Raw genomic sequence first — 25327 nt, 5'->3', positions numbered from 1 at the left:
ATACGTCGGAAAAGAATTGATTTTAAGGGGATGAGAATGGAACTAGGGAAACTAAATTGGAAAAACGTACTCACAAACATAGAAATAGATCAGTGGGAAACTTTTAAAATGGTGATCGAGAGTTCAGGAGAAATATATCCTTCTTAAAAAAAAAAGCAAGCATAAACTAGCCAATAATGACACACTATGGATGAATAAGAAAATAAAGGCAAAACTGAAACTAAAGAAAATGATATACACAAAGTACACAGACAAAAGAGAGGATGGCAAAAGGGAATACAAAATGGTTAGGAAAGAAGTTAAAGAATAGGAAGGCAAAGAGAAACTACAAAAATAAACCATCGAAGGAATATAAAAAGCAATAGTAAGGTATTCTACAGACAAATAAATAACAAAAGAAAAATCAAGATCGGGATAGGGCCACTGAGGGATACACGTGATAAACTCACAGGTAATGATGGCAAAATGGTAGCAATATTAAATTGATCTGGTATTTACCAGGGAGGTTATCATGGTTGACATGACATTAGAGAAAGAGATTTTAAAACATATTTAAAATAGCAAGGGAGGAGATAATTGATAAACTAATCAAACTTAGAAAGGATAGAACCCCTGGTCCAAAAGGATTGCATCCACGCGTATTAAAAAGTTAGGGAAAAGACAGCAGAACTATTGCATAGATAAAAAATTATTAGAAGAGGGAATCATGCCAGAGGACTCATTGTCCTCTAATGAGATAGCTAATGTGATACCTATATACAAGAAGGAAGACAGAACGATCTGAGACTATAGACCAATTAGCTTAAAATCAGTGATAGCGAACCTTACTCAAAGATGCAATAGAAAAATATCTAGAAACTGAAAATACAATAAAGAATAGTCAGCATGGATTCCAAAGAGGTCATGCTCAACCAGCCTTATTGAAATCTTTGAAGAACAGAAAAGGCAGATAATGCAGAAGATTTATAGCGTTTGGATTTCCAAAAAGCTTTCAATAAGGTATCACATAGTAGACTCAAGACGAAGGTCAGAACATGTGGAGTCAAGGGACAAGAGGCAGAATGGATAGTAGACTGGCTATGAAACAGAAAACAGCGAGTAAGGGTTAAAAAACTCGTTACTCAGATTGCCAAAAGGTGGGAAGTGATGTTCCACAAGGAGTGGCACTGGAACCTCTGTTCTTCGCCATTTACATAAAATGATTTGGACTTGGGAAATTGGAAGTAAAATTTCAAAATATATGAATGACAACACAGGAGACACAATACAAGAGGACTTTAATAAACTTGGAGTATGGGTGTAATTGGCAAGTAAACCACAATACAAGCAAGTGTGAGGTTGTGTATTTTGTAAGGAAGAATAAGGATGCCACATATTTCTTGTCTAAATAGGATACAGAAGTGGGTACAGATATGCAAATCACTAAAAATAGCGATGCCAGTTAATAGGGCCATTAGAAAAAAAGGAATCAAAGCACTAGGGTTCATTTCTAGAGGGATAAATTTGAAAAGGAAAGAAGTTATGTTTAACTTGTAAGAAACGTTGGTTATACAACACTTGGAGGACTGAACAGTTCTAGACTCCATATTATGAGGATATGAGGCACTGGAAAAGGTGCAAAGATTTATTGAAATAGCATCAGAAATGAGAGGTTATCTCCATCAGGAAAGTTTGAACAGGCTGGGACTCTTTACTCTAAGAAAAACTGAGGGGTGACCTGATAGAGGCCTTTAAGATTATGAAAGGATTTGGTAGGGTAGACATAGAGATGTTTCCACGCGGTGAGAGAAGAACTAGGATCCATAAATATAAAGATGGTCACTAATAAATCCAATTGGGAATTCAGGAAAAATCTCTTTACCCAGAGAGTGGCTACAGCGTGGAACTTGCTACCACATGTAGATGTTGAGATGGATACTCTCCACTTGCCTGGATGGGTGCAGCTCCTACAACACTCAAGAAGCGCGACACCATCCAGGACCAAGCAGCCCGCTTGATTTTCACCCCATACACTACCTTCAACATTCATTTCCTCCACCACCGACGCACAGTGGCAGCAGTGTGTACCAATGTACAAGACGCACTACAGAAACTCACCAAGGCTCCTTGGACAGCACCTTCCAAACCTGCGACCTCTACCACCTAGAAGGACAAGGGCAGCAGATGCATGGGAACACCACCACCTGCAAGTTCCCCTCCAAGCCACACACCATCCTGACTTGGAACTATATTGCTGTTCCTTCACTGTCGCTAGTTCAGAATTCTGGAACTCCCTTCCTACCAGCGCTGTGGGTGTACCTACATCACAAAGACTGCGGTGGTTCAAGAAGGCAGCTCACCACCACCTTCTCAAGGGCAATTAGGGATGGGCAATAAATACTGGCCTAGCCAGCAACGCCCACATCCCCCCAAACGAAAGAAAAAGAATAGTGCAGATGCACTAAAGGGAAAACTAGATAAGCACATAAGGGAGATGAAATAGGACACAAGAACATAAAAACTAGGAGGAGTACGCAATTCAGTCCCTCGAGCCTGCTCCGTCATTCAATACAATCATGGTTGATCTCATCTCGGCCTCAACTCCACTTTCCTACCCGTTCTCCATAACCCTTCAATCCATTACTAATTAAAAACCTGTCCATCTCCTCTTTAAATTTACTCAATGTCCCAGCATCCATCGCACTCTGGGGTAGTGAATTCCACAGACTCACGCCCCTTTGAGAGAAGTAATTTTTCCTCATCTCGGTTTTAAATCTGCTACCCCTTATCCTAAAACTATGACCTCTTGTTCTAGATTGCCCCACAAGAGGAAACATCCTCTAAGTCTACTTGTCAATCCCCTTAATCATTTTAAATACCTCAATTAAATCTCCTCTCATTCTTCTAAACTCTAGAGAGTAAAGGCCTAAACTGCTCAATCTCTCTTCATAAGACAAACCCTTCATCTCTGGAATCAATCTAGTGAACCTCCTCTGAAGTGCCTCCAATGCAACTACATCCCTCTTCAAGTAAGGGGACCAAAACTGTACACAATACTCCAGGTGCGGTCTCACTAATGCCTTGTACAGTTGCAGCAACACTTCCCTACTTTTATACTCTATTTCTTTAGCAATAAATGCCAAAATTCCATTTGCCTTCCTTATTACCTGCTGTATCTGCACACTAGTTTTCTGTGATTCATGCACGAGGACACCCAGATCCCTCTGCACCAAAGCACTCTGAACCTAACCTATTCATATCCATTTGTAAATTTCTCATTTTTTTATTATAACTCACTATCCCTCCTATTTTAGTGTCACCTGCAAATTTGGCTATTGTACCTTCTATCCCTGCATCCAAGTCATTTATATAGATTGTAAATAGTTGGGGCCCGAGGACTGAACCCTGTGGCACCCCACTAGTTACATCTTACCAACCAGAAAAGGACCCATTTACCCAGTCTCTCTGTTTTCTGTTGGTTAGCCAATCTTCTATCCAAGTGGATAAATTGCCCCAACCCCATGTGATCTTACCTTGTGTATTAACCTTTTGTGCGGCACCTTATCAAATGCCTTCTGGAAGTCCACATATACTACATCCACAGGATCCTCATTATCCACTTTACTTGTTACATCCTCGAAGAACTCTAGCAAATTAGTCAAACACGATTTACCCTTCATAAAACCATGCTGACTCTGATGGATTGTGTTTTGACTTTCTAAATGTCCTGTTATTACTTCCTTAATAATGGATTCTAACAATTCCCCAATGACAGATGTTAAACTAACTGGTCTATAGTTTCCTACTTTCTGCCTTCCTCCTTTTTTGAATAAAGGCAATCCACCACCGTGCTGGGGGAATCCTGCAAACCCACCATCAACTTAACTCCTTTCATGTATCTTCAGAATAACTTAAATTGAAGCTTTTACTTAAATCAAAATGTTTTTACCTCCCTCATTTTGTGCAAGTCACCATCATCTTCACATCATATATTTTCCCTGCAAACAAAAGTGAGCACGGTGGTGGATTGCAGCTTTACATTCATTTAAATAACATGAATACTCATTACCACACACACAGTTACAATTTAGCCCTACCTGCCAGATTAAGTGAACAGCGAGCGATATTCCCATGCCACCTGGTTCACGATTGTTTAAACATGGCAAGTAATAGTTGGATTTATGCAGTTGAGTCTCAGGACTGGGCTCTTCTCTCTAACTCCTCTAAAATATCCCGCCGTCAAAAATCCGAAAAACACCTCCGGCCTAATTATATCACCCCGCACACCACCATGGCGGACAGCATAAAATTCCCCTCAAAGTGTTTGACTCTTTATTGCCAATCCGTTTCCACATTTCTTATGTCATTGCATTCACCTAATTTGGAAGTAGACATCAGGGAGTGTTTGGAGCCGATCTCATGAAATTATTCAGCTGCATTCCAAACGTTCACTAATATACGATATAGTTTATAACATCTCTCTATTCTCTCATTGCAACAGTCTAGCCCACCTCACTTCGCTCAACTATATCATACATCATCTTTGCTCACCCCATGTTCCATATCTCCCTACTGTACTCCCATGCTGTACGATTCTATACCCTTGCATGATGTTCAGCCGACTAGGCCTCAAGCTCGAATTTCCTCCATGAACTTCTCTACCCCTCTCTCCTCCTTCAAGACTCTCCTTAAAAGCTATCCTTTTAACCAAGCCTTTGTTCACTTGTCCCAATAGCTCCTTACATGGTTTGGTGTCAGATTTTGTTTGATAATGCTCCTGTGAAGGTGCTTCTTCTTCTTTGGCCGCCTTGTCTCGGGAGACAATGGGTAAGCGCCTGCAGGTGGTCAGTGGTTTGTGGCGCAGCACCTGGAGTGGCTATAAAGGCCAATTCTAGAGTGACAGACTCTTCCACAGGTGCTGCAGATAAAATTGGTTGTCAGGGCTGTTTCGCAGTTGGCTCTCCCCTTGCACTTCTGTCTTTTTTCCTGCCAACTGCTAAGTCTCTTTGACTCGCCACACTTTAGCCCCGCCTTTATGGCTGCCCGCCAGCTTTGGCGATCGCTGGCAACTGACTCCCACGACTTGTGATCAATGTCACAGGACTTCATGTCGCGTTTGCAGACGTCTTTAAAGCGGAGACATGGACGGCCGGTGGGTCTGATACCAGTGACGAGCTCGCTGGACAATGTGTCCTTGGGGATCCTGCCATCTTCCATGCGACTCACATGGCCAAGCCATCTCAAGCGCCGCTGACTCAGTAGGGTGTATAAGCTGGAGATGTTGGCCACCTCGAGGACTTCTGTGTTGGAGATACGGTCCTGCCACCGGATGCCAAGGATTCTCCGGAGGCAGCGAAGATGGAATGAATTGAGACATCGCTCTTGGCGGACATACGTTGTCCAGGCCTCGCTGCCGTAGAGCAAGTTACTGAGGACACAGGCTTGATACAAGCGGACTTCTGTGTTCCGTGTCAATGCCCCATTTTCCCACACTCTCTTGGCCAGTCTGGACATAACAGTGGAAGCCTTTCCCATGCGCTTGTTGACTTCTGCATCGAGAGACAGGTTACTGGTGATAGTTGAGCCTAGGTAGGTGAACTCTTGAACCACTTCCAGAGCGTGGTCGCCGATATTGATGGATGGAGCATTTCTGACGCCCTGTCCCATGATGTTCGTTTTCTTGGGGCTGACGGTTAGGCCAAATTCGGTGCAGGCAGCCGCAAACCTGTCGATGAGATTCTGCAGACACTTCAGTGTGAGATGTTAATGCAGCATCGTCAGCAAAGAGAAGTTCCCTGACGAGGACTTTCCGTACTTTGGTCTTCGCTCTTAGACGGGCAAGGTTGAACAACCTGCCACCTGATCTTGCGTGGAGGAAAATTCCTTCTTCTGAAGACTTGAACGCATGTGAGAACAGCAGGGAGAAGAAAATCCCAAACAGTGTCGGTGCGTGAAGACAGCCCTGTTTCATGCCACTCAGGATAGGAAAGGGGTCTGATGAGGCGCCGCTATGCTGAATTGTGCCTTCAGTTCCCCAATCTAATGACATGCCCCTTAACTGCTGGGTTATCCAAATTCACATAAATCTTGTGACACCTGTGGAGGCAGAGTGAGCTTAAAATGTCAGCAGAATAAATCGGATGCAAGGGAGAGTCTGTACTTATTCATGATATTGTAATGATCTATGTACCTGGACCTCCAAGTCTCTTTGGACCTCCACTGTTTCTAGCTTTTCACCATGTAGAAAGTACCCTATTTTATCCCTTTTAGGTCCAAAGTGGATGACCTCACATTTTCTTGCATTGAAATCCATTTGCTGCAGTTTTGCCCATTCACTTAATCTATCAATATTTCTTTGTAATTTTATGCTTCCATCTACACTGCTTACAATGCCGTTGTATCTTTGTGTTATCGGCAATTTTGGATACATGGCCTTCTATCTATCATCTAAATCGTTAATAAATATGGTGAATAGTTGAGGCCCCAACACAGATCCTTGCAGGGCACCACTAGTGACATCCTACCCAACAACAGTACCTGCTCATTATCCCTACTCTGTCTCCTGCCACTCAGCCAACTTCTTAACCAGGTCAATAACTTGCATTCAATTCCATGTGCTTCAACTCTAGCTTATAGTCTCTTAGGAGGGACTTTATCAAAAATAAAACACAACTGACTCGCTAATGTCCTTTAGGGAAGGAAATCTGCCATCCTTATCCAGTGTGGCCTATATATTGACTCTCAACTAGTTCCTGAATAGCCTCGGCAAAACACCAACAATAATTCAAGAAGGCAGTCCATCACCATCTTCTCAGGGCAACTAGGGATGGGCAACAAATGTTGGCCTTGCCAGTGACACCCACATCCCAAGAATGAATACTTTGCGCCCTGCACCAAATAGAGCAATGGGATCTATCTTAAAGTTACAAAGCATAGAAATATTTAGAAAGCAATTAAAACAGCTAAAGAAAAATGAACAGATAGGCAAATATGACTGCAAACAGACCACAGCAAGAGTCAACAACTATGGAAGTGGCAAGGAGAGCAGAAAATAAACAAAGAAGCCTTGCACTTCCCCAATGCCCGATTTTATTCATTGAGTAATCGAACCATATCCTGAGTCAATTCCCAAGTCACATTAGCTGACCTCAGCTGAGGTGCAGTGTCCTCTGATATCAAGTGATATATCTGGCAGCATTCCTGCTCATCGCCTTCCCTTGTATCAAGAGACAGGCTCACTGAAAGCCATCTCCATAGCAGTAATTTGCAGCAAAAACCTGATCTACATTGCTGCACTTAGCTTCTGATTCCCAAAGCAAGAGAAGCTCATTAAACTCTCACCAGCTATTTCATATTGGTGCTATTGGCATCACACATGTTGATGCATAGATTGAAGCTGACTAGGCCTCCTCCACAAGTACTAACAATATCTCACTTTGCATACTAACTAACCTCATTGCATAATCTGTGCATTAAACTGAAAAGCTTAATCGTGAGTGGAGCTCAGCAGCTAGCATGCATGTGAATCTCAGAATCCTGAGCATTATTTTCTGTCCTTCAATTCCCACTGGTGTAGTTCATTATGCCAACAGTAATTTCTAAGCTTAAGTTTATATGATCTGAAATAGTCTGCAACCTAAGCAATGTCTTAAGACTATTAACTGCTCACTCCACAACAATTGCTCAGTTTAGTGGCACCAATCATTCTCCTGGCTGGGCACATATGCATTCACACTTAACATCGAACTAAAAAGCTCTTAGTGCTCTTATAATGCTGTATCATTTTCATTACCATTCAGAAATATCAAAGCATTCATATTTATTTTTCTCTGTACAACTGAAATGTGTAATAAGTCAACTAGGAGTCTATCACATGGCTGAATAGTTTATGACCATCATGCCAATGTTGAGACTGTGCTACACTCCTGTGACACGCGTAGATGTTTTGAGTTGTGATTTTTATAGCAGATGCACCAGTGGATTTATGTATTTAATTACGTAGTTGAAATAGTTCTAAATCTGAGGACTTAAGGGGATGACAGTAAATAGTAGCCCAAGTATGACCATCTGGGACTGACTGAAATGCACTTAAATGATACAAGGTTATGAAAGTCATATTGCATAATTAGTTTGGAGTTTGATATTAAACCTGAACAAAGCACTTGATAAATTAAGACCAGCGTCATGCAGGCCCTTACCTGCCAAGAATGAGGCACATTAATTTCGCCACATGGACATTAAACTTCAAATTGTTGCTGGGAAGAGAAGGCCTGGTACAAGGAATTGCCAGGCCCCCGGCCGGAATGACATTTCTGCATATTAGCCGACAGTGTCGGAACAAAGGAGCTATCCACCTGCTCCCATACAATACACAGAAGAGACCTGGTCAAACCAGTCGGTCGCGTGACCATCTGCTGGTCAACTTGGGGAGTTTTAAATTGTAGAAACAGTTTTTGAACTGGCAGAAGGCAGTTTTGCTCCTGGAAGAAGTACATCTCTCTCCTGTCTGCTCCCATCTCTTTCTCACCAGCTTCAGAATCCATTGAAGACACATGAACCCCAAGAGAGAAAAGTCTCCTACAGTGAACAAGGTTTAAGAATAATACTGGGCCCCAAAGAAATGCAAGAATTACCTACAAGCAAGGACTCTATAGTGAGCTCAATGAACCAGAATAACTCTTCAGATATTTCCTCAAACCTTTCCACTTTATTTTTTCTTCGACTCTTTTCTGTCCCTATCTGCATGTGTGTATCACGTGTGCATGCTAGCGTGGGTGCGTCATGTATCCGTAGGCATTAACTGAATTAGAGTTTAAGTTTTCATAAATTTCACTTTTCTTCTTTAAACCTAAGAAAGCCTGTTTGTGCTCATTTCTTTGCCTTATAATAGGAAAGTGGTGAACAAGGATTCACCAAGGGTGAGCTCAAAACACGGTGTGTTTAAAATTAACCCCTGTTACAGTAAGATCAGGTGAAGGCTGAGAGGGACCCCTAGACACCTTTCTCACCTGGTCGTAACAACCAAAATAATGGAGATCTGGGATTGCTTTACAAGACTAAGCTGAGAGATGAATTCGTTAAACTGCAAGAGCAGATTCCAAGCTGTGTGGGAATGCCACCAGAATCCTACAATGGAGCTACAGTATTGAACTTGCTCTCAGTTATCTTTTGTGCCCAGTCACATCATTGTCAAACAAAATAAGATGCAAACCACCAATTGTTCTCACTTTCAGTCCTGTGAATGTTATCTAAACTATATATCTTTCATTTGAATTAGGACAGGAAAAGAACTATTTCTGTGAATCGTTTTAAGCTGCTCATAATTTACACACTTGACATGTTAACATCCAACTACAAATTTATGCGTTTCAGTCTCTGGAAAAGGCTATTCGGTTTAATTTGTTTCATTTCTGGACATTCTTTATCTACGATATGAAGTCAGAAGATTCAGGATAGGTTCATAAAGTTCATTCTGACGCAACTAACAGTTTTACCAAGTCAGACACTTGTCATTTTTTCCTGCCAGTCAAATGCAAATATTATCCTTGAGAAAGCTGCACTAATAAAGTTTAACAGTCAACTGCAAAAGCTGGCTGCTTTTTCTTTCGGTCACCAGCTTATCTTGTAAATCCAGATCAAAACTTAACATCTCATTTAAACACAGCACAACTTACAATTTCAAAGTATATAAAAATATATACAGCTTTTATTTTCAAAGGGAAAGTTGGGGTTGGGCCAGAAATAAATCTTCATATTTTTATGATATTCATTAAACTTTGGGACATATAAAACATTCCTTGAACTTTACACCTTGCTATCTAACATTGTTAATATTTGACATAGATATTCCTTTCAGATGTTTGTATTTAGTCAATATTCTCTTTATGATGACAAGTGTGACTTTTTTTTCCTGGCACTGTAGTGGATTATAATCCTAGCTCCTTTTTGGGGCTATTCCAGATCAGGCGTACTTCTCAGATGATCACTCTCACTTTAGGATCTGTTTCTCTCAACCTTACGACACCTGAATGGGTCTGAAGGACTGATCTAACTCTCCCTAAAAGAAAGAAACCAGCTGAGAATAATGCTGTCCTCCAGATAGCTTGCTTAACAAATTTCAGCCAGATTATAATAACCCAGATATTATAAGGGTCCTGGAATCTCTCCTCAGTAAAGTACCTCCCCACCAATAAGTATACAAAGATGGGTTTACAAGTTAGTGATACAGAAGACTGTGAGACAATATCATTTCTAAATTATATACAAGTTTATTAAAGAACCGAACATGCAATTCACAACTGGAGACACAGTCAACCGCAATGTTAATAGGAAAAGAATGAAAGTACAATCTTGTTTCTAGTAGAGAATCCAATTTTTAAGTCTAGATATTGTTACAGTAAAATATTTAAGAAGGATATCCAATTATTAAAGCAACATTTACCTTAAATCCCCAAGTAGACGACTATAGAGTTAGAGAGATACTTCTGTCCCAGTTAAGGGGAGAACTATCATTGCCGCACTCCAATAGTTGTATCTTTACTGAGAGAGATGTTGGAGCATGTCCAACAAATTTAAAAATCCAATCAATGATTCCAATATTTATACTATTTCCAAGTTGCATAACTAATTTCTTGCGTATGGAGTGTTACCTCTTCTTTGCCCCTTTATTTCCCAAATAAGGCTGTATAACTTTACTCTCTAGTTAAGATCCACCCTCTTTGATTTCTAAGGAAGGTAAGCCTCGTGACACTCAACGTTGTCATTAGTCATCCAACTGTGTTTCAAGATTATAATTCAGTTTTTAGGTTTAATCAGTTTTGTCAAAAATTCAGTTGACTGATTTAGGGCTGTCTGCATAAAACCACCTGATCAACTATTATATTGTGATAGCTTTTGTGACCATTTGCAAAACTACGTTATCAATGTTTTACCGTGTGGTGAGGTTCGTGACTTTGGGAGCGAATCCTCATCAGAAGCTGCCTTTACGTTCTAAGATAAGGCAAGCTTTTTAACACAGAGGCATGTCCAGTTAGTATTATAGAGATCATTTTTTTTTTAACCTTTTTGGAAGATGAACCCTTCTTTTAATTTTTTAATCCCTAATTCATAGGAAAGTAACTCTTTTAACCCCTCATTATTGCCAGATTCCTTCACAGCACAAGGGAAATAAATAATTAAAAGTAAAATACTGTGGATGCTGGAAATCTGAAATAAAAACAGCGTGCTGGAAATACTCAGCAGGTCTGGCAGCATCGCTGTCAAATAAATAATTGAGAGGTATGTGTAACACTCAGATGTTCCATCAGCTTGCTCACTTCACACTGTTGTTATCCTGGTTATGGGATTAAGTGTGAAAGGTCCATAAAGTACTAGTAAGCAAAGGCAGTTTCTTTATAGCCTGCAGGTACTAACTATTGCTGAGAGTTGGCAGCTCTCTAATATCAGGCCCAAGTGCCCATTCTTCATGCAAGTCCAGACAGCAGCTGTTGGCAAAATATTCCACCACAGATGATCACAGCACAGCCTGATCCTGTTCTCACTGAACATCCATACAAATGCACTTCCCAGCAAAGGGCTTAAGGTCTGATTTGCCCCTCTCTGACACAGAAGGATTGAAGTTAACTGCAGAGCTCCTACTGCTGTTTGGCTAAGATTAAATAAATCAACATGGACTGTGGATCGATCTGGGACTTTACTGCGTGAGAAGAAATGTAGGATGGTGCATTTATCCAAGCCATCTGGGAGCATATTTCACACTTCTATTCAGTAAAGTAACCATCAATTGCATGGAACAGTTGGCAGCAAAGGTAATCATTTATTTGAAAAATTATCCAGTTCAGATACCCTTGTGACATACACTATATCCTAACCCAGTCAACTCCCAGGATGCTGCCACTAAAAACTAACTACCAGGAGGAGCACCTGATGATCCTGCTGCAATTTTCTATGGATTTACTCTCCTTCCCTGCGTGGGGTGGGGGGGGGGGGGGGAAAGGCTTACTCCCTGTTTTCTTTCCCCCCAAACTCCACCAATACTGCATTGTAAATGCACCAGCTAAGGAAAACTATTCATGATTCTGTCAGATCAGGCCATTAAACAACAATCAAGATACAACTTTCATGACAGATATCTGTGCTTACCTGTTTGCATGGTGTATTAACCAACTATAATGATAAAATCTGATAAATATAAACACTTTGAGGACACATATGGAACCAGCAGGATGAACACAGTAGCAGAAGTATAATACCCTGGGAGAACTGAACATGATGCACTTGGCTAAGAAAACTGGCAGATATGGCATTGCACAACTCAATCACATGCATTATGATGCACTTAATGTTGAAAAATCTCAACAATTACCCAGCTGTTAAAAAATAAAATCAAATGGCTATTCATTCCAAAGGTTGGGAACAAGCATCTTGCTGTCAGCAATATGTATGTACAGTTGTACTCTCTTCAATGTGAGAATAGGGTGCATTAATGCCACCTTGTAGGATAAAATCTGTCATGCTTGGCAACTGATTGCGTGGCAAATATAGAAACATAAGTAAGAGTTTTGATCTCTAAAAACTTAACACAAAATCAACATGCAAAAACTCAGACCACTTACCTGTACAAAAGAATGTATTGACCAAGATGAGGTTTTGGTACCTTAGCTAGAACCCAGGAGAGCCTAGAAATGGAAAATGCTGGAAATGCATTTGAAAGGGAGAGACAGGTTAATGTTTCAGGCACACTCCTTCATCAGGTTCATAGCCAAAGCATCGAACCTTTCTTTCGCTTTCAGATCTTCACGATCTGCTGTGTGCTCCACTATGTGCGGTTTTACTTTTTAAAATTGAATAGAAGTTAGTGTTGGACCATACTTGGCTTGACACCTGCAATCCATCCTTGGTCCCAAAACTGCATCAGGTCAATAATGTTATCAAAATTCAGCATCATTTCAAGGATTAGGTTGGAGTGTAATACAGGAAAAGCCCCCCCAAAAAACCCATTGTAACCTAATTTGAAACTTCTCTGAGCAACAGAAAACAGATTAACACTGGAAGTAGATAGGAAATGTCTTTATTTAACTACCTTTTCTGGACACTTTCTTCGATCTCCTAAATGATTTATCACGGGCAGTGCTGAGTTTTTTACCGCTTTTTCTCGAGTCAGGATTGTGCACAGGTTTAGTTGCGCGGGTGAAGCACACAGGCAGTCCAGCAGCACACATCAGAATTGCAGTCATGCCTACAGGTTCAGTGGTCATCAGCATGCACAGGGGTAGTGGTAAAAAAAAAACAAAATAAAGCACACAAAAATAATGTTAAAAAGGAACTGGAGAAAATAAAGGTAGGAAGTCAACAGGACTAAATAAAATCCAAATCACCAAATGAATTCATTAAGCAAAAAAGAAGTGCAATTAGTTTCAGACATTATAGGCCTCACCAGTGATTTGAAAGAGACCGAGTGAACAAAACCCCACAGAATAAAGCAATAAGGGCAGCAGGCCTATGTAAACACCATAGCAACAGCAGCATTTTCTGAAACAGTTGGATACTGTTTTTCAGGGAACATCTCAGTTCAGCTACGTGTTTTACTGCAGCACAGCAAGAGCTCCAAAATGAAATAACCACACAATTTGCAATAAAGAGAATGAAAGCATCAATGCCTAGCAGTTCTGACAGCAGTGTTCAGATTATTGACACCACCCTGTGGTTTGCACTCTCTTTAAATGAGTAAGAGTGAACAGCATTCTCTTTCTGAAAAAGAAATTCTCTTCATCTTTTATATTAGGTGCAGGTGCTCTCTATTCCACTCCATTCCCCTTTCAGATGCACAATTGGAAATTAGAATGTTCGTCACAATTGTGGAGTCGAAGGGGTGTTCTGTACAACTTCCTCTCCCAAAACTCTTGAAGATTTTTCTCAAATGCATGTAGATTTCTCCCCAGAGAAGGCTGAGATTTCTCCAGATGCTAACTTGTGTTAAGGAAGATTTTACCACTCAGGATAAGGGGGCAGATAAGAGGAATCAAACTGCTGTTTTGTTTATTGCTGCTGTGATGCCATGCATAGGTGACCCAAAACGTCATCTATTCAGCGCAGGATAGTTAATGAAGTCAGTGTGCGTAGTAGCACAGATAAGCAGACAGAATTAGTGCACAGTCTTGAAAGCAATCCTAGATCCAAGCATAAAGTTTGGGAGATGAAATTTAGTAGCATAGACCTATACTCATGTTTCCATAACACCCTGTTCAAAAATAAATACAAGTGCCTAATCTTTGAACGTCACTTGTCAAAATTTGAAAGGGTGCCATGGGTGTTTAAGGGACGGCCAAAGCATATTAGACTCATCTGAAAGAACCAAATGAACAAAAAATACAAATCTGAATTTGATCAAATGCTGTTTAATGAAAATAAAGGTTGAAAAATGGTGTGCTAGTAGAAGAGTCTATAAAGATGCAGCAATGAAACAGTGTCTAAACTTAGCACTTTCAATGTTAAGACAATGTGGAAGAGCATTTAAAAAGCAAAAAAGAATGCCAGGGTACATAGCCAAACAATATAAATCTGCTGAGTCATGCAGGGCCTTTATAATGCATTGGTCAGGTCAGACCACACAGTGTACTGTATATCGTTCTGGCCACCCCGCTTCAGAAGGGACATTCGTGCATGGGAAGAGGTGCAATGAGACTGATTCCAAATGTAAAGAGAATGAGTTATAAGGAAAGATCACAGAAGCTTGGAACTAGGCACAATGACTAGGTTTTTCCCTGTCGACATAATTTTCTGCTCCATCGGTTCCTTGAAGTAGACTAAAGATGCTTCCCAAATGTGATAGCCAGCACTGGGACTGGAGCTCAGAACCATCTGGGTTGCTTTTGGGTGCCACTGACAGTGTTATCAGACCACCCTGATACGTACATATGCTAATTAAACATCCAATTACATGCAGATATCATTCCCCTCAACTACAGGCAACCTATTAACAGGTTTATCCCAGATCATTGACCACATCTGGACTGGTTATTTTCACTCATGATTTTTACAGTTAATTTTACAATTTCATACTTCTACAAAAATTGCACTTACTTGAAGAGCAAAGTTGTAACCTTATGGCTAAATGTTTACGAGCATTATAAACAAATCTGTTTCTCCAATCTCCCAGTATTTAACAGTGTCCTGGGATCTTCAGACAATAGCTCCCAACAATGGTACAAAATAGAACCAGCACATCACTGAAACAATCCAAAATACAGTAATGCTGACGGAACTCTGGACGTTGCTGGAGAAAACTTTTCCGATATTAAATTTTAACTTGATAACTGTGTCCAATCCAGTCTGTGCTAAAGAGGGACATCTTTGCCATTTGTGGAACAATCAAAAGAATTGAATTTCCAGCGTTTTCCTGCACATGCCTGCTTCATAGCCATTTATAAGGATGGCTGTTTATTTATTTATTCAAGTCACCAGGCTATGCTCGAGAACAATAAAAGAACCTAGGCCCAGGAGTTATGTCACATGATACCAACACATGAACATTTAGCACATTTGTCAATTATTTTGACAGACATTGACCCGTTTAAAATAAGTGGATTACTACCTCTTCAAATAGAGGAGTGAATTATAGACAAACATGTTAGGCTTTCAAATGCTAGCTTCCCTCAGTTTACTTTTAGGGCATGGCTTCTTAAATAAATAAGATTTACAACATTCTAAAAAGTAAACAATACTGGATAACTGGCAAACTAAACAAATGGTTCAGTCATGAAGAACAGCTAACAGAACTTTTCAGACTTACTCAGTTTTTGGCAAATGACCAGAAACTTAACTGGACCAGCCATATAAATACTGTGGCTATAAAAGAGGCTATCAAAGGCTAGGAATTCTGTGGCAAGTGACTCACCTCCTGACTCCCAAAGTCTTTCCACCATTTGCAAAGCACAAGTCAGGAGAGTGATGGAATATTCCCCACTTGCCTGGATGAGCGCAGCTCCAACAACACTCAAGAAACTCGACACCAGCCAATTGGCACCCTGTCCACCACCTTAAACATTCACTCCCTCCACCTTCACCACCAGTGCACCATGGCTGCAGTGTGTGCCATCCACAAGATGCAGTGCAGTAACGGACAAAGGCTTCTTTGACAGTACCTCCCAAACCCGTGACCTCTACCACCTAGAAGGACACTTTCATAGTCACTGGGTCAAAATCCTGGAATTCCCTACCCAACAGCACTGTGGGTGTACCTACATCACACAGATTGCAGCAGTTCAACGGTGCACCTCACCATCACCTTCTGAATTAGGGATGGGCAACACATGCTGGCCTTGCCAGTGACACCCACATCCCATGAATGAATAAAAAAATTCAATGCGGATAAAGTCCATGAACAACAACTTTATAGGAGGCTGTAGAGAGACTGCGGAGTAAGAGCATCATTGTAGAAAACAGAACATTTACCTTCTTAGTAGTCAATAATACTATCAAGCATTCTGAAGAAAAGGTATAACAGAGACAAAATGCAGTGCAGAGCACCCCCAATAATGTTTTACCAACGCATCCACTCCCATCTTCTGAATAGCACTGTACTTCCCCATTGTTATTTATTCCCCACACTCTTTGGATCTTTAGTGTCTTCTCTGAATGTGGTAATGGACAGTGTTGTTCTGTGGCCTTACCTCTGCTGGAAGCTAGACTGAGATCACCTAGATTCTTACCTTTGACATAGCTGACAATGACAGGTGATGCTCTTTTCCCCTCTCCATCCTTGTAGTTTCTTTTCCTGACAGTGCAGATTGATACTAGATATGTAACTCTTACAGTATTGGAAAGTGAAGGCTCATTGAGATAGAGCATCCTGCAGTTTCACTTCTTGAAACCCATGTTCAGCACATAACCCAGACATATGTAAAAGTATTTTTAAGGCTCCCTCAATGGTTCACTGAGCCAATGAAAATGTGATACTGAGTCATTTCGACCAAAGTGGTACCTCATGCAAATAAGCATTCATCACATGAATGTTAACAGCTTCTTGATTATACAATTGAGCCTGATGCTATCCTTGCTGGACATCCATGTACTTGAAAAGATCAAGAGTTAAAAGGAATCCTTGTTTATATTTACATTCCCTAATCTCTATTTGCCGAAGCCAACTGTAGTAACCCTAACACATCTTGGCTGAGTACAGCTAGCTCAGCGCTGACCGGGTATCAGCTATTGGATTTTTCTCATTTGCATGGCTTGGTATTACGTTTGCATGTACTCGGTGAACTACTGGGGCAGATCAGAGACAATATTTTGTCTCTTGTATCTAGGCTATATACGAGACACGGGTTTCAAGCACTGAAAGAATAGTGCTCTGTAGCTCAGACCTTCCAATCCCCAGCATTGAGAATACCTTTCTGCTGCATTCTGCTTCAGAAGCCACATCAAAAGTTAAACATAGATTCACTTTGTCTTCAACAGGAGACTTCTAATCTGGAGCTTTAGGCATCATTTTACTGAACATCCACATGTTAATAATATAGGTCATATGATTACCTGCAAATGCTGGGAATACATTGTTTGGACCATTCAGTTGTATTGGCAATGTTTGAATGCTGGCAAAAAAAAAAACACAAATTCAGTGCAAGTTACTGGGATTGAACAAGATAAACAACAATTCCTCTCAATAGCCACTTATAATATGAAACACAAATCAAAATACTGTAGGTGCTGGAAATTTGAAAAAAAATTAGAACTGTCTGATGAAAGGTCATGGACCCGAAATGTTAACTGCTTCTCTCTTCATGGATGCTGCCAGAGCTGCTGAGTATTTCCAGTGCTGTGTGTTTTTACTTAAGCCACTCATTATACTTCCCTGGCATCCAACAGAGCCTGGAACATCCCAATTTTAGTGGTGGAAGAGATGCTTGTTGCAGCTGCACAGAAAAAGACAAACTTGCATTTCTATAGGGTCTTTCACAATCTCAAACAGTTTGAATTACGCTTGAAGTACAGTGACTGTTGCAAGTAAATGTAGCAAACAATGTGTGCACAAGGTCCTACAAATAACAATGAGATCAATAACCAGCTAATCTGCTTCGCTGGCTTTGGTTGAGGGGTAACTATTGGCCAGGATACCTGGACTTACTTGAATAGTGATATGCGATCTTTCACAACCATCTGAACAGGTAGATTAGGCCTTTATTTACTGTCTCATTTAAAAGGCAGCACTCTTGACAATGCAATATTGCTTCAGTGCTGCAAGTGTCAGTCTGTCTTATGGGTCAGGTCCTGGGTGGGGTTTGAGCGCGAGAGAGCTGCCACTGAGCCAGGCAGATGCTTGTTTCAGTCCGACACTAGTTTCATTTCTTCCTCTGGAAATAGAACCACCCCAGCATGTCAGCCATGGTAGTTCTATTTATCATAATTCTCTGCCCTGTCTCTCCCAATCTTTAATATTGCAAGTTCTAAAAATGCTGCATTAGCACCTCAAATTCTGGCCTCTTGGGCATCCCTGATTTTCATCGCTCCACCATTGGCGGTCATGTTGTCTAGGCTTTAAGTTATGGACTTCCCTCTTTAAACCTTTATGCATCTTTAGTTCTCTCTATTTCCTTTCAGATGCTCCTTAAGACATAACTGTTTGACCAAGGGGAGGTGGTGGTGCAGTGGTAGTGTCACTGGACTAGTTATTCAGAGGCTCAGGTTAATGCCGAGGACATGGGTCCAAATCCCACCATGGCAGCTGGTGGAACTTAACTTCAATTAATAAAAAAAAATTAATTAATTAACACAAAATCTGGAATTGAAAGCTAGTCATGAAACTATCGATTGTTGCAAAAACCCAACTGGTATGGCCTACATGTGACTCCAGACCCACAGCAATGGAGTTGACTCTTAACTGCCCTCTGAAATGACCTAGGAAGCCATTCAGTTACCCCTCAACCAAAGCCACCGAAGCAGATTAGCTGGTTATTGATCTTTGTTATTTGTAGGACCTTGTGCACACATTGCTTGCTACATTTACTTACAACATTGTACTTCAAGCGTAATTCAAACTGTTTGAGATTGTGAAAGACCCTATAGAAATGCAAGTTTGTCTTTTTCTGTGCAGCTGCAACAAGCATCTCTTTCACCACTAAAATTGGGATGTCCCAGTCTTGCTTGGATGCCAGGGAAGAGATGGGCAACAAATACTGGCCTTGCCAGCGACGCCCATATCCCATGAAAGAATTTTTAAAAAGCCTTTTAGTCACCTGTCGTAATATCGCACCTGGCTCAATATCAAATTTTTGTTCGGTGAAGCATCTTGGTACATTTTACTATGTTAAAGGTGCTATTTAAACACAAGCACCGACATGATCTCTGGTGCAATCACCAATTCTGTGCATTTCACTGCTTCACAACATTCTGTGCAAAGAAGTTTTGCCTGTTCTCTTTCCTAATTCTAGACATCACAGTATTGAATCATTCTCACGAGGTCCATATTGTCCTGGGTTATTTAGGCAATGAGAGATAGCCCAGATGCAATTCAACAGCATTATTGTTTGACAGCGATACAACCAGAAGGAAGTGCTCTCTGCATGGGATAGTTATTTTGAGATGCCTCCAAACAGGAAGCACTAACTGCACATAGTTGCTAGACAAAAGGATGCACCCCAAAGTAGTAGCTCAAAAGGTCCTGTGAAGACAAACTGGAAGAGCTATCTTTAGCAACTATTTATTCACCATTAGCTTTCACAAAAATAGATCCTAAATGGGAAATGTGAGAATTATTTGGCTCAACACCACCACGCTGGCAGTAGACTCATTAGTGAAGAAGCCTAAACCCTTCTCATTTTTAAATCACATTTATATACCCTTTAATTAGTTTAGCTGGGGGCTATGTTTACAATAAGACAGGAACTAAACATCTGAATACATTTCAACATACACAACTGAGTACTTTACCTACATTTACTTTCTAAAATCCAGTCCCTGGAAACCTCATATCCATACATCAGAAGTTACTTGACCACTTTTGTATATCTAATGTCCATGGTTTTGTAATGTTAGCAGTATGAATCTCTTTGTTCATCACTGCTATAGGCCACCAACATTTGCTATCTTGCTCACTCAGCTAAAATAGTGCAACAATGTAGGGTGTGGTGGAGCGGGGTAAAAAGAGCAAAGTGTAAGGCTGCAAGTAGCATGGGGTAAAATAGTGGGAAGCATGAACATTTTTTAGGCTTGTAATATATGTGGAGGCTAAATTTGGGAGAGAATGCATTTGATTTATCCATTAGCTTATATGGGTATTTAGCATATGAACAAGAGTACATCTATGCGAGGTAGCCTATTCAACTACAAAATTACATAAATTGGACCCTGTGGTAGCCTAACAAAAGTTAAGAACCCTGATCAGCCAGGGTCCTACAATTGTGCTTAGCATCAAGTTATTGGGTTGGGTAAGGAGAAAATATACCAGGGCGACAATTCGTGATCATTACAGTCAACTTAATGTCATAAAATGTGCAGACATGGGTGTTGGATGAGGACAGAATTGGGCCCTCCCATGACCCACTGTCTAAACGCATGCATAAAGAATGGCCATGGTGAAGGTGCCAGAGTGCAGCCTGTGGTCTTCTACACCTAGCCAGGAATGAGCAACTTCAGGACAGCAGAAAATTGGGGGTGGGATGGAAGTTATAATAGTGCACACTGCAATATTAACTTAAAATGCTGTGTTGTACCTATGGCATTTATGCTTCTGTCAAGTGATAAATGCCTGGATTTCTCTTCTGTTTTGCATTTTTGCAGGAATGGAACGGAGCATAGCGATTGAGACACAAGACAGCACAATAGGGAGGAAAGGCTCATTACGATTTATTTTAAAAGCAGGATGTTTGCCATTCACATGAGTGACCTTGTAGTGCAAGGCGATAAAGAGTCTAGTGAACAAAGTGGTCTTATTAAAAAAAACGACCAAATACAAGTGTACCAAGCTGAAATGTTCATTAATGGAAGCAACTACTAGAGTACCAACCACCTTCTCCCCCCCCCAACCCAACCCCCCCAGCCCCAAGAAAAATGGTTTGGATACAGAGAAGATGCAATAATACAGGTATAGATAAAACAGGTTTTGCCCTCCTTTTTCCCCACTCCCCCCATTACTACTCCCAGTTTGCTTTTCCCAATTTCCAAAGCACTCTGGGATACTGGTATATAGAATCATAGAAACTTATAGCACAGAAGCCCGTCATGTCTGTGCTGGTTCTTTGAAAGAGCAGTCATTCTTGGTCCCACCTTTCAGTCCCCGACCCACCCACCTCCCCCTTTTTGCTTATAATCCTGTAAATTCCTTATCTTCAAGAACCTGTCCAACTCCATTTTAAAATTTATGGAACCAGCTTTTCAGATAGGGCATTCCAGACCCCAACAACTCAGTGAAAAACAAACATTCTCAGTGTAACATTCATCTGCATGAAACAGGCATCATTATTTGCACGGTAACAGGAGTAGGTGGGTCCAGTTAATTTATTTGTGCCCTCCTCCTGCACTGAAGGCTCATTTCTCTGCCATTCAAGTGCTATTCATCAGCCACCTTACCTTCCCTGATTTCTCCAAGTTACACATGTACAATTGAATTACAAATGGGGTGCCTATTTTGCTACCTGGAATGCTGAGATCAAAAAGCTCCTGAAGTTCTCATGAAATGTGGCCACTGTGAATCCCTAATAAAAAAGCAAACTAGTTAAATCATTATAGCTGAGCTTAGCTATAGCCTAGTCCACAAATGTGAACTTTCCATCAGGCTCACAGCACAGTGACCAGGAACGGGAGTCTTGGCCAATCTTCTCTCCCTGAGTGAGTTAGGTGAGTGGGCAAAGACCTGGCAAATGGAGTATAATGTGGGAAAGTGGGAAATTGGCAGGAAGAATAAAAAAGCATATTATCTAAATGGTGAGAGAATGCAGAGCTCTGAGCTGCAGAGGGATCTGGGTGTCCAAATGCATGAATCGCAAAAGGTTAATATGCAGAATCAGCACATAATTAGGAAAACTAATAGAATGTTATCGTTATCACAAGGGGAATTGAATACAAAAGTAGGGAGGTTATGCTTCAGCTATACAGGGCATTGGTGATAACACATCTGGAGTACTGTGTACTGTACTGGTTTTATTTAAGGAAGGATGTAAATGCGTTGGAAGCAGTACAGAAAAGGTTTACAAGACTAATACCTGGAATGGGCGGGCTATCTTACGAGGAAAGATTGGACAGGCTAGGCTTGTATCTGCTGTAATTTAGAAGAGTAAGAGGTGACTTGCTTGAAACAGATAAGATCCTGAGGGGTCTTGACAGGGTGGATGTGGAAAGGATATTTCCCCTTGTCGGAGAATCTAGAACTAGGGGTCACTGTTTAAAAATAAGGGGTCGCCCATTTAAGACAGAGATGAGGAGAAATTTTTTCTCTCAGTCGTGAGTCTTTGGAATTCTCTTCAAAAGGCGGTGGAAGCAGAGTCTTTGAATATTTTTAAGACAGAGGTAGATAGATTCTGGATAAGCAAGGGGGTGAAAGGTTATCGGGGGTAGGTGGAAATGTGGAGTAATCAGTTCAGCCATGAACTTATTGAAAGGTGGAGCAAGCTCGAGGGGCCGAGTGACCTACTCCCAATTCGTATGTCCCACACTCAGGACCACAGAGGCTGTCCAGTGTTCCTATTGCTGCCCTGAGAGCTAAGAGATTGTTTTATTTTTAAAAATACACAGGGATGACTGCATTTCTGAAGTACTGTTTGAAGATAATTACCTATATAGAAGTTTTGAGAATAGTTGACACACTTCAGACATCACACTTGCATGTCAAAAGTACATATATAAATGAGGAATGAAAAAAGGTGCCTATTTCATGTTTGTTTCTGACGTGGAGCCAAAACTTTACAAGCCCCTGCCAGACTTCCCTCACTAAACAGTTGTTAAACCCTGGCTGACCTCAGGACCCATTCAAACCGCTTCCCCACAGATTGGGTCTGAGCAGGAGCCTTAAAAGGCCAGAAGTTAAACATAACTGTTCTCCAGACACACAGTGATCAAAGTCACAGAGATCAGCTTGTTTCAATAATTGAAGGAATTGGCTCTAAATGCCATTTGCATCTTTTCTCAAGAATAAATTGAAAATAGCTGGTGTTATGGAAAGCAGGTTCACTTCTTCACCAAAGACAAAGATATGGGAGGTTATTTTGATGCTTTCACTGCTCCCTCTCTGATCCCAAAAAAACTATTCGATAAAAATAAACTTAAAAACTTCAAAAGTATTTTATTTAAAGGTTTTTTTTGTGGTATTATATATCAGTGCAGAGCAGATGCAAAAGTGCGTGATCTCAATGCCAACACACATTCATACTGTATATGCACAGCTGAGAAACTTGCAAGCTGGGTCAGATTGCAAAATGTTTCACTTTGCCAGATCTTGTAATATCCAATTATATGCTTTTGGTTTCTTCACTGTGGGGAAATTCCACGGTCAGACAGTTGTGCAACTTCTGGTTCTACAAAAATGAAAATTATCCACTTACAACTATGGTCACAAAGTGGAACCGAAGAGTCAACAAACCATCACCCCACATGTAAGTGATAGAAACATAGTAAGTTTATAGCACAGGAGGTGGCCACTTGGCCCAATGTGTCAGCACAGCCAAAAAATGAGCCACCCAGCCTAATCCCACTTTTCAGCATTTGGCCTGTGCAGGTTATGGCACTTCAAGAACCTTTTAAATGAGTTGAGGGTTTCTGCCTCCACCATCCTTTCAGGCAGTGAGTTCCAGACCCCCACCACTCTCTGGGTGAAAAAATATTTCTTCATCTCCCATCTCATCCTTCTACTTATCACTTTAAATCTATGCCCCTGAGTCACTGACCTCTCGGCTAAGATCTTCATCTCCAGGATAGAAGTCAGCTATTTATTTTTAAACTTGCTAAACAGAATGTAGGTATAGGAAAGAAAGGACATGCATTTATATAGCACCTTTCAGATCTCAAGAAGGCCCAAGACATACAAGATGTATGCAGTAACATGGAAACTTACTTAATTGTCATCTCAAGAGTACAGCGTTTATAGATGTAATATACAACCCGGTGCAAGAGTTCGAAGTAACAGCCTGCTCCTTTGCTCAAACCTTGTCTGGTTCCATTCCTATATTTTCAGTCATAGCCAGAGGCTCTTCTGTAATGGTTTCTCTTCCCATTTCTTACCTATATGCCACTCCTTGTCGACATCATCCAAAAACACACCGACAGGTCCACAGTTAAGTTGGTAACATCCAGCTTGATCTCACCACCACCTTCAGTTCCTCCACTGACTGTGATTTGTCATGCATGGATGTCGGACCAGAAGCATTAGCAGAAATTTTCTACCTGGACCTTTAGCTGAACCAGACTGTTTGCAACCTCAGCACCCTATTTGAGCTGAGCATTGAGCTTTCGACTGTATATTTGCTCCACCATTAAGACCCCTATTTCTACCTGTATATCACCGAGCTCTGCTTTCTCAGTCCATCTCCTGCCGAGACCCTCACCCATGCCTTTGCTACCTTCAGACTCAACTATTAAAATGCTCTCCTGATTGACGTCCTACTTTCCAACTTCTATAAATTTCAGTTCACCCAAACCTCTGCAGCTTGTACTTGAACTTTCATCAAGTCCCATTCATCCACCACCTGATGCTTGCTGATCTACACTGCCTCCAGATCCAGCAATGCCTCGAATTTACAATTCTCATCCTCGTGTTCAAATCCTTCCATGGGTTTGACTCGCTCTATCTCTGTAACCTCCTTCAGCCTACAACCCTCTGAAATCTCTGCGCTCCTCCAGTTCTGGTCTCTTGCACATACCCAGTTTTCATCGCTCCATCACTGGCGACTGTGCCTACAGCTGTCGAGGCTCTAAGCTCTGCAATTCCCTCCCTAAACCTCACTGCCTCTCTAACACTCTCCCCTCCTTTATGTCACCTCTTAAGACCTACCACTTTGACCAAGCCTTTGGTCACCTGTTCAAAGCATTGCTTGCTGTTGTGACGCGATTTTATTTTTTGTTCACTGATTCATACAATGGTACTTCCAGTGGTGTCTATCAGGTTACAAGGATGCATGGTGGCTGTAGTGGGGGTAGAGGTGAAACAGATTAGCTAGTGTGTGTTATTAAGCATCAGATTGGCATCTAGACCCGAGATGGAGATTTGCTTCTAGATTTGTCAATGTTGCAATGATGCTGGGCATAACTGGTTCTCCAATTCACCTCACTCCTATTGGTGAAGCCTCTTGACTTGAAATAAGTGTGAAAAAGTGAAAAATTGCAGGCAAAAGCTGCAGCTATCAGTGTGGGCACAGTGCGTTGG

The 25327-nt window shown here is 41.1% G+C and overlaps 1 protein-coding gene across 2 annotated transcripts in view; it reads right to left on the bottom strand.

The window, feature by feature from the left end:
* dtx2 (deltex 2, E3 ubiquitin ligase) overlaps positions 1–25327 on the bottom strand; it is a 66724-nt gene that overhangs the window by 16709 nt on the left and 24688 nt on the right. Inside the window, exons 3-4 of one of the 2 annotated variants that reach the window (XM_068010140.1) lie at positions 17512–17570; positions 13061–13216 (exon numbers count right to left, since the gene is read on the bottom strand). In XM_068010140.1, coding sequence (XP_067866241.1) covers positions 13061–13216; positions 17512–17570 — 215 coding nt within the window. The remainder of the gene's footprint in view (positions 1–13060; positions 13217–17511; positions 17571–25327) is intronic. The other variant, XM_068010141.1, reaches the window with a different exon arrangement.

Source organism: Heterodontus francisci, chromosome 30 (genome assembly GCF_036365525.1).
Source record: "Heterodontus francisci isolate sHetFra1 chromosome 30, sHetFra1.hap1, whole genome shotgun sequence".
NCBI lineage: Eukaryota > Metazoa > Chordata > Chondrichthyes > Heterodontiformes > Heterodontidae > Heterodontus > Heterodontus francisci.
The sequence above is the reverse complement of the archived record's forward strand: the minus strand, read 5'-3'. Positions and strand labels throughout refer to the sequence as shown.